The 8,139-nt window shown below is 36.2% G+C and overlaps 1 protein-coding gene across 4 annotated transcripts in view; it reads left to right on the forward strand.

Moving 5' to 3' along the window:
* Positions 1-8,139, forward strand: part of LOC106954982 (gastrula zinc finger protein XlCGF8.2DB-like) — a 79,775-nt gene that overhangs the window by 24,074 nt on the left and 47,562 nt on the right. Inside the window, exons 3-4 of one of the 4 annotated variants that reach the window (XM_015044877.1) lie at positions 4,839-5,231; positions 6,100-6,720. In XM_015044877.1, coding sequence (XP_014900363.1) covers positions 4,839-5,231; positions 6,100-6,140 — 434 coding nt within the window. In that variant the 3' untranslated portion in view covers positions 6,141-6,720. Of the gene's footprint in view, positions 1-51; positions 156-4,838; positions 6,721-8,139 lie in introns of those variants that run through there. The other 3 variants (XM_015044876.1, XM_015044874.1, XM_015044878.1) reach the window with 3 other exon arrangements.

The following is an 8,139-nucleotide window of genomic DNA, read 5'->3' on the forward strand; positions in this document are numbered from 1 at the left end:
TGTGTGAACTGTGGAAAATGTTTTATTCGAAAAAATCATTTAAATCGGCACATGAGGATTCACACAGGTGAAAAGCCGTTTTCATGTGTGACCTGTGGAAAAAGTTTTCATCAAAAACTTGGTTTAAGTCTGCACATGAGGATTCATACAGGTGAAAAGCCGTAGAAGTGTTTACCAGGTGTGTCCCATGTTGAGTTTCACAATAAAATTGATTTGGTTAAAAACTAGAACAGGGCTGAAATGATTCCTCGAGTTATTCAAGTACCTTGATTATTAAAATTCCTCAAGGAAAATTGAAGAATTTTCCTTGAGGAATTTTTCCTTGAGGAATTTTCCTCAAGGAAGGCAGCTTCACTTTGAGGCAGCTTCACTTTGAGGCAGTGAAGCTGCCTCAAAGCTTCACTAAGTTATATTATTTAATGCACCATGTTCCGGCCGGGATTTTACTTGCGTTGTGCGAAGCTCTCACTTCCACCTGAGTTGTTGACTAAAGCTAAGTGTTGGGTGGTGGGGGGAAGTGATGACAATTCTAAGGACCTTTGACCACAAAGCCACAGGACCTCACAAAATAATATATATTTTTTCCATATATAAAAAAAATCAGCGCCCAAATCAGTAAAAATTAAATGTTACCCCTTCCAGACCAAAAAGCACACATCCATATTGAAACTGAACTCCCCCCGTATCTGCGTTAAATGGTTCATTCCTGCTTAGCGCACTTGACGCGAAGCTGTTTTCAGCAGCAGTCAGTAGGCAGCGCCCCTGCCTAGGATTTCTGTCGGCTAATGTGTGTCTCAGGTTTTGAAAATTGGCCGACAATCAGCCGACAAGATCGTGTAGCGTGAGCTGGGCATTACACTGAGGAAATGAGGAAGGGAGGGTCAGTGGAGAGCACCGGAGCTGAGCCTTTTTTCTTTCAGTGTCATCAACAGAAAGAGAAAAAGGCAGGAAGAAACAATAAAGCCGATAATTAAAATGAGGTCAGGAGTTTTAATTTATTGTGCGGTTAATTGATTTATTGATTATCGCAACAGGCCTACTGACTATTTTATGCATGAACAGAGTCTGACCGGACATGGACTCCCTTCCAGAACATTCTCACAAGATTGGACTTGAGGAATTGATTTGTATTATTCTGTAAGGTAGAGTGGGTGGGGTGGATGTTTACTTTAATACATTTATAATCAAAAATACAATGTGTGAACTCTTACATTAATTGTGCATTTTCAAAATGATCTATAAATAAAATCTTTGATAGGTTTGTCTTTCAAGCAAAATGAGATTGTAAGTGATGGTGTTTTACATTTCAAATTACATTAATCAGTCTAACTCTACCTATGTAAAATCTTTATGAGTAAATAAAAATAGTTTTACTTGTAATATTCACTATGAACTAATTTTCATGAATTGATTTTTCTTGATTGTTGAAAGTATGGTTGATTAATGTCTTCAATAATTTCTTTTGTCTTAGTTGTATTTTTCACTTTTCTGCTGCAGCTGTCTTCTATTATAGATTACCGTGTATTTCATGTTGGAACTATTTTAATCTCTATACATAGATATATGTTTGCTGTCTGAGAAAGTAGAACATTTGCCTTTAAACAATTTGCAAATCTGGTTATACAGCAAAAACTCTTAGCTAAACTGAATACTTTAAAATCAGTACTAACATCCCCACTTAAAAATATAAATACTGCATAGTCATACTTGCAAAGCTAAAGTATAACATCTCAGTATATTATATTGAATAATTTTAGGATTAAAGGGAGAAATGAGATTTAATCCATCTAGTGCAGTAATAAGAGTGTATAAGCTAACATTAAATAAATATAAGTGTGACAATCTCTTAGATTATGTTCTCATCTTAACTTGTCTTTGAGTTATGTTGTGTTATGTGTTTATGTTTTTTATTTACTTTGAAAGGCACAGCTGCAAGTTCTTTATCCTGTTACTTTCTGTTAAATATGATGTTCGTGCATGTTGTACTGCAGTTGTCCACTGGGGGGCAATGAGAGCGAGTTCTTTTGTGTAGGCAGCACTGTTCCAAAGAAGTTGAACCTGAACGTTAGCAATTAAGTGAAGACAGCTATCTGACGAAAAGTGTGGTTCATTGTGAACACTGAAGAAGAAAACTCAACACAATCGATGGTAAAAAATACACAATTAGATTTTGCTTGTTGCCAAAAACGCCGCCTGGGACTTACTCCCAGCCCCAGGCAAATGAAAATGGGCACAGGTAATACACACTGTTTCAGCGTTATAATTTATTAAAATAAAAACAATGAAATAATTAAGTGTACAAACCGGTGCTGATCGGCTCTCAATAAGGATATATGAATACTATGGGAAAGGTTGTTATCTGGTGTAGTGAATAAACTATGAAACATGTTGCGGGATGTAGAAGATACGAGTCAGAGGACGATATTAGCAATGGATATACGGAAAACTGGAATACTATTGTATTTGTTTCATTCAGATAAAGTGGAAGAAAAGATTTTACGTTTTTCAAAGAGAACTGAGAAATCTTCAGATGTGATGTTCGTATGATCCACAAGGTGGCGGTAAATCAATGACATGAATGCCGACATCATACAATCCCGAAGAAGAGGAGAAGGACGAAGAAGACAAAGACGGAACGTGGTCTTTTGTGTTGAATGTTCGAGTTTCTCTAAAAATATCTACAGTCCAGCTTGAACCAGTTTATGAACAAGCAGTTAACTGCCGCTGAAGAAACTTTCACAGAGTTTAAAGAAATAACAGTCAAGTCGGAGGAAGAGATGGATGATCAGCGCAGACTGCTGGATTTCTCCCGGATTCCTCAGATAATCTTACATCGAATAGGTAGGAAACACCAGCGTGTGGATGCAGGTTAAGGTCTAAATGTATGAAGCTTTCTGTATGAGGATTATTCTAGTAACTGCTCCTTTCCCGTGTAAATATTTTGCTTATAGCAAAATGAACGCAGAAATAACAATTGTGGAAACAGCTTATTTGTGACGAGAGAAAATGGAGCCAGTGACCTCCGTTGTGTTTTTTATGGCTCTTTCTTCTTTATAACTACAGAGACTTACATTTGAAAACGAAAATATACAGCGGAGCCGATGTTCGCCTTCTAGCCCGACAACCACCCTAAACATAAAGTCAGGGCTACAATGCGATGCTTTGAAACAAAACAAGTTCGTGTGTTAGAATGGCCCAGTAATAGTTCACATCGTCAGTTAGTTCACAGTTGTATCCCAATTTTTGTTGGTATTTCATATAAAATTCCACTTAAATATATTTATGCATGTTGTTGTGATGTGACAATGTTGAAAAGTTAAAGGGGCATTTTTACTTTTGTGTAAAAACAATGCAGCGCAAAGTTAGTCAAATAAGCAGAGGAAAATAATGGTGACTTTTGAGCTGTATGCCAAAATCACCAGTATTAAAACAATAAAAGACCAGAAATATTTCAGTTGGTGTGCAATGAATCTAAAATATGACAGTTTAATTTTTATCATTGTATTATGGAAAATAATTAACTTTATCACAATATGCACATTTTTTGAGAAGGATCTGTATAAAAATCTGATTAAGATTAGAGCCTAAATTCGTTTTATTTCCAAAACAGAAAGGCTACATAATGTTAGCCAGCTAACAAATTACTATTGCTATCCTAGCAAATCAACCAACAGCTAGAAAAAAACAAAACACATATGGAGTTAGATTTGTTTCACAATTATTTAATCCAAAAAAAAAATCTTTAAAACTTCTTAATCATAAAAATAATTTTTTACGAAACAAAAAATTTTTAAAGAATTTTTTTTTTTTTAATTGAAGTCACTATGTTTTGTTTAAAACTTTTTTTTGGTTGAGTCAAATTTTTTTGTTTGAAGCTCCTGTTTTTTGTTTGAACTCGTCTTGCTTATACAACTTTATTTGCTTTGGGGAAGCTTATATTAACATTCTGGGCGGGGCTTAAGGATTAGAGATGTAAGACGTGTTCCGATTGGTTAGCGCTGACTAAAGCGGATGACTCCCTAAGATCTCAGAACTCTGTCCCGAACTGCAGGGCTTTGGTGACGGGAGACAGAATGTGAATGGTAAGTAATCTTCACAAAACTACACCGTTAAGCAGCTTCTAAAGTGTCCACCCTGTTTCAAAGAAAAAATCTTACACAACTTATGACGACAGTCACATATTTTGTCTGCTGAGAGTATTTAAGTATCTGCAAAATATACAAGGCTTTATTACTGATGGAGAACATTGCCAATTCAAGGGTTCATGTAGGGAGTGCGCGTTCAGAGACTATATTGATTTTTGATCTGGGACATGTTGATGGTCCAGAATGATCATCCTGGATCTCAGAGCAGAAGGTGAACCAGGTGGTACCGGTGCAGCTGAAGCTGCTGACGGTTCAGTCAGTCATCTTTCAGTTGAGCCATGCAAATGAATTCACCTTTATGAAGAGAAAGTGTCTCCATTCTGTAAATGTCCAACTTATATGAGGAAAAGTGCCTAATGTGAATTTCTGGCAAACTTGGATGTAGAAATGAAAGATGAGCAGCCATTTGCATGCGCATGTTTTTATACAAGTCAAATTTTTATGCGCTACTTTTCTTTTCTCCATATGCCAGTTTTTATTGTGAAAGCTGCACATGAGGAGACCCCTGGCCATAAGAGAAGTCTCCAAAGGTCAACTGGATATGTGAACTGATCTCTTTCCACACTCTTGAATTTTCAGGCGTTTTTTTTTTTGTTTTGTTTTGTTTTTTTTGGTGATTTCTCTCTTAAATGATGAAAGTTTTTCATTTACTTCAATGAAGTCAATTCCTCTTTTTTCTGTTTTCTTCTCCAGATTCTCTGCAGTGTAATGTTTGTAACCAGGAGAGGAGATCCACTCTGGACCAGGAGGAGTTAGAACCTCTGCAGGTGAAACAAGAACAGGAAGAACCAGAAGATCAACAGATAAAACAAGAGCAGGAGGATCTAGAACATCAGCAGATAAAAGAAGAACAGGAGGATCTACATCACCAGATAAAAGTGGAAGAGAAAGAAGTTTACTTCAGTCAGGGTGAAGAACATATTGAGTTAAAACAGGAGACTGATACCTATATTGTGGTTCTTGTTGATGAACAAACATCCCAAACTGAATCAGAACCAAACAGGAACCAAGTCATCTTCCAGGAAGCTGCTGAAGCTGAGAACCAAAATCAGAAAAGAAGAAAACCTTTCTCATGTGCCATCTGTGAAAAACGTTTTGTTTTCAGATCTGCTTTTGAGGCTCACATGAGAACTCATATGGATGGAAAGCCGTTTTCATGTGTGACCTGTGGTAAATGTTTTCGTCAAAAACGGGTTTTAACTAGTCACATGAGGTGTCACACAGATGAAAAGCCTTTTATGTGTGTGATCTGTGAAAAGCAATTTGCTTTCAAATCTGCTTTCAACTTTCACATGAGAACTCATACGGGTGAAAAGCCATTTTCATGTGTGAATTGTGGAAAAAGATTTGCTTTCAAATCTGCTTTCAATGTCCATGTGAGAACTCACTCAGGAGAAAAGCCTTTTTCATGTGTCACCTGTGGGAAAAGTTTTGGTCGAAAGCAATATTTAACTGAGCACATGATGATTCACTCAGGGGAAAAACCATTTTCATGTGTGAACTGTGGAAAGCGTTTTGCTTTCAAAACTGCTTTTGATGCTCATATGAGAACTCACACAGGGGGAAAGCCATTTTCATGTGTAACCTGTGGGAAATGTTTCAGTCAAAAACGTGTTTTACTTAATCATATTGTAATTCACACAATATGAGGCCTTTTTGGTGTCTGACTTGCGGAAAAGGTTTCGGTGAAAAATGTCATTTAACTGTTCACATGAGAAATCACTCGGGTAATTAATTAATTTAGAGCACAAAAAGATCTAAAATATAAATTGTAATGAAGAAGCCTAATTTGTCAGTTTATTCCTGACCATAACATAGTCCTCAACTTATTGAGTAAAATTATTTCAAACCAGGATTTCAGTGGTTTGACTGCTTTAGCTATAGTGAGAGCAAAGGCTCTTCTCATGCTTAAAATCCAGATTTTTTTTCCACAACATAACATAAAGTTGAGTTTAAAACAGGAAGGATGAAGGGGCTGATGAAGACGATGCTTAAAATAATTCATAAACATAAACTGTTTTCTGATTGAAGTTTTCTTCAGTATTACCTGATACAGATGGGTATCGCATTTCCTTAATGAATAAAATTCCCAAAATGCTTAATGGAGGAAAGATAAGTATTTATAATCGGATAAGGTTTTTTTTTTTTTTTTTACAATCAAAAACAGAACATACTAAAATGGGTCGGTGTTCTCAAATCTGTAAAATATCTGATAGGTTTGTCTTTTAAGCAAAATATGGAAATTGACGCTTTCATTTGTTTCAAATTATATTAATCAGTCTAACTACCTATTTAATAATAAATCCATTCGTACTTTACAGTAAATGCAAAATTCACTGCACTACCTTTTATGAATTGATTGTATAAAGTATGTGTGATTGTCTTCAATAATTTGATGTTTCAATTGTAACAATATTTTGGTCTTTCCTGCTAAGCGGTCTTCTGTGAAAGATTGTCTTTTTTATATTAAAATGGCTTATGTGTATTTAGATAGATATAAAAGTTATGCTAATGTCTTAGGAGCTAATTAAATGTAATGTTTCATTTGGGAATAAAGGTTTAGAGTTTTTCTTTAGCATGTTTATCACCTTATATTTCTGCCCAGTAGATGATGGCAGTAGACCTGTTGCCACTGTGGTTCATGTAACCGACGGTCTTGTGCTAAATTCTGTTTCCCTGCGTCGGGAGCGAGCATTGCAGCCAGAGAGGCGGATCTGACCATTTTCACGGCGCTTCTGATCGATTTCTCAGTAAAATAGAACTCATATAATCATGTAAAGGTTGTAACATTCGTTTTAATCAGCAGCTGCTGTTTTTAAAAGAAGCAATAACAAAATCATAAAACAAATTAATAAACGAGGTCTTATGTGGAAATCTTCTTACACTGTTTTCTGTTATTCTAAACGCCAAGATAATTTTTCCAACTTTTGTCACTTACGATTGACTAATAAAGGACAGTCAAAACCTTTCATTTTTCAGCACAACCTGGCACCTGCTCACAGTGCCAAGACCACTGGTAAATGGTTTACTGACATGGTATTACTGTGCTCAATTGGCCTGCCAACTTTCCTGACCATAACCCCACAGAGAATCTGTGGGATATTGTGAAGAGAAAGTTGAAAGACCCAACACTCTGGATGAGCTTAAGGCTGCTATTGAAGCATCCTGGGCCTCCATAACACCTCAGCAGTGCCACAGGCTGATTGCCTCCATGCCACGCTGCATTGAAGCAGTCATTTCTGCTAAATTATTCCCAACCAAGTATCAAGTGCAAAACTGAACATATTTATTTGAAGGTTGACTTTTTTGGCATTAAACACTTTCCTATTGGTCGGATGAAATATGCCAATTTTTTTAGAGGAATTTTGGGTTTTCATGAGCGGTTGGTGTGCAATGAATCTAAAATATGACAGTTTAATTTTTATCATTACATTATGGAAAATAATGAACTTTATCACAATATGCTAATTTTTTGAGAAGGACCCGTAATTTTTCATTCCTGATATAAGAGGATGGAAACTGGCTGAAAGCAGGGCACCAGACTTCCTGAAAAGAAGAGACTGTAGACTTTCTGGTAAATCTTGTTCTAATGTAAAATATGACAGATTACTGGATTAAAAAGAAATTTCTAGTATACTACATGTTATCACACAACAATTTTTGATCATTTTAAAACAGTTACTCTTTATTTGCCAAAGTTATGAGGGGGCTCTGTCGCTGCGATTCTCGGTATAACACCTGCACGCCCTCTTTAAAAACACAGCCTGATGGCACCCTCTGGTGGACAAACGGTGGAAACTGAAAAGGAAAACAAACTTACCTCACCAAATAGTACCCAACACACACAAACTCAAAGACCTTCGCATAAATGTTTAGCCGTTGAACTGGATCGTTCAAGCTAATTTTGTATTGACAGCTTTACAAATCTTTTACATTACATTACAAAGACATGGTAAGACAAACCTTTATCTTGGCTTTTTTCTGTTATTCCTCT

The sequence above is a fragment of the Poecilia latipinna genome, unplaced genomic scaffold (genome assembly GCF_001443285.1).
Source record: "Poecilia latipinna isolate Pla-1442-1.1 unplaced genomic scaffold, P_latipinna-1.0 Scaffold695, whole genome shotgun sequence".
NCBI classification, from domain to species: domain Eukaryota; kingdom Metazoa; phylum Chordata; class Actinopteri; order Cyprinodontiformes; family Poeciliidae; genus Poecilia; species Poecilia latipinna.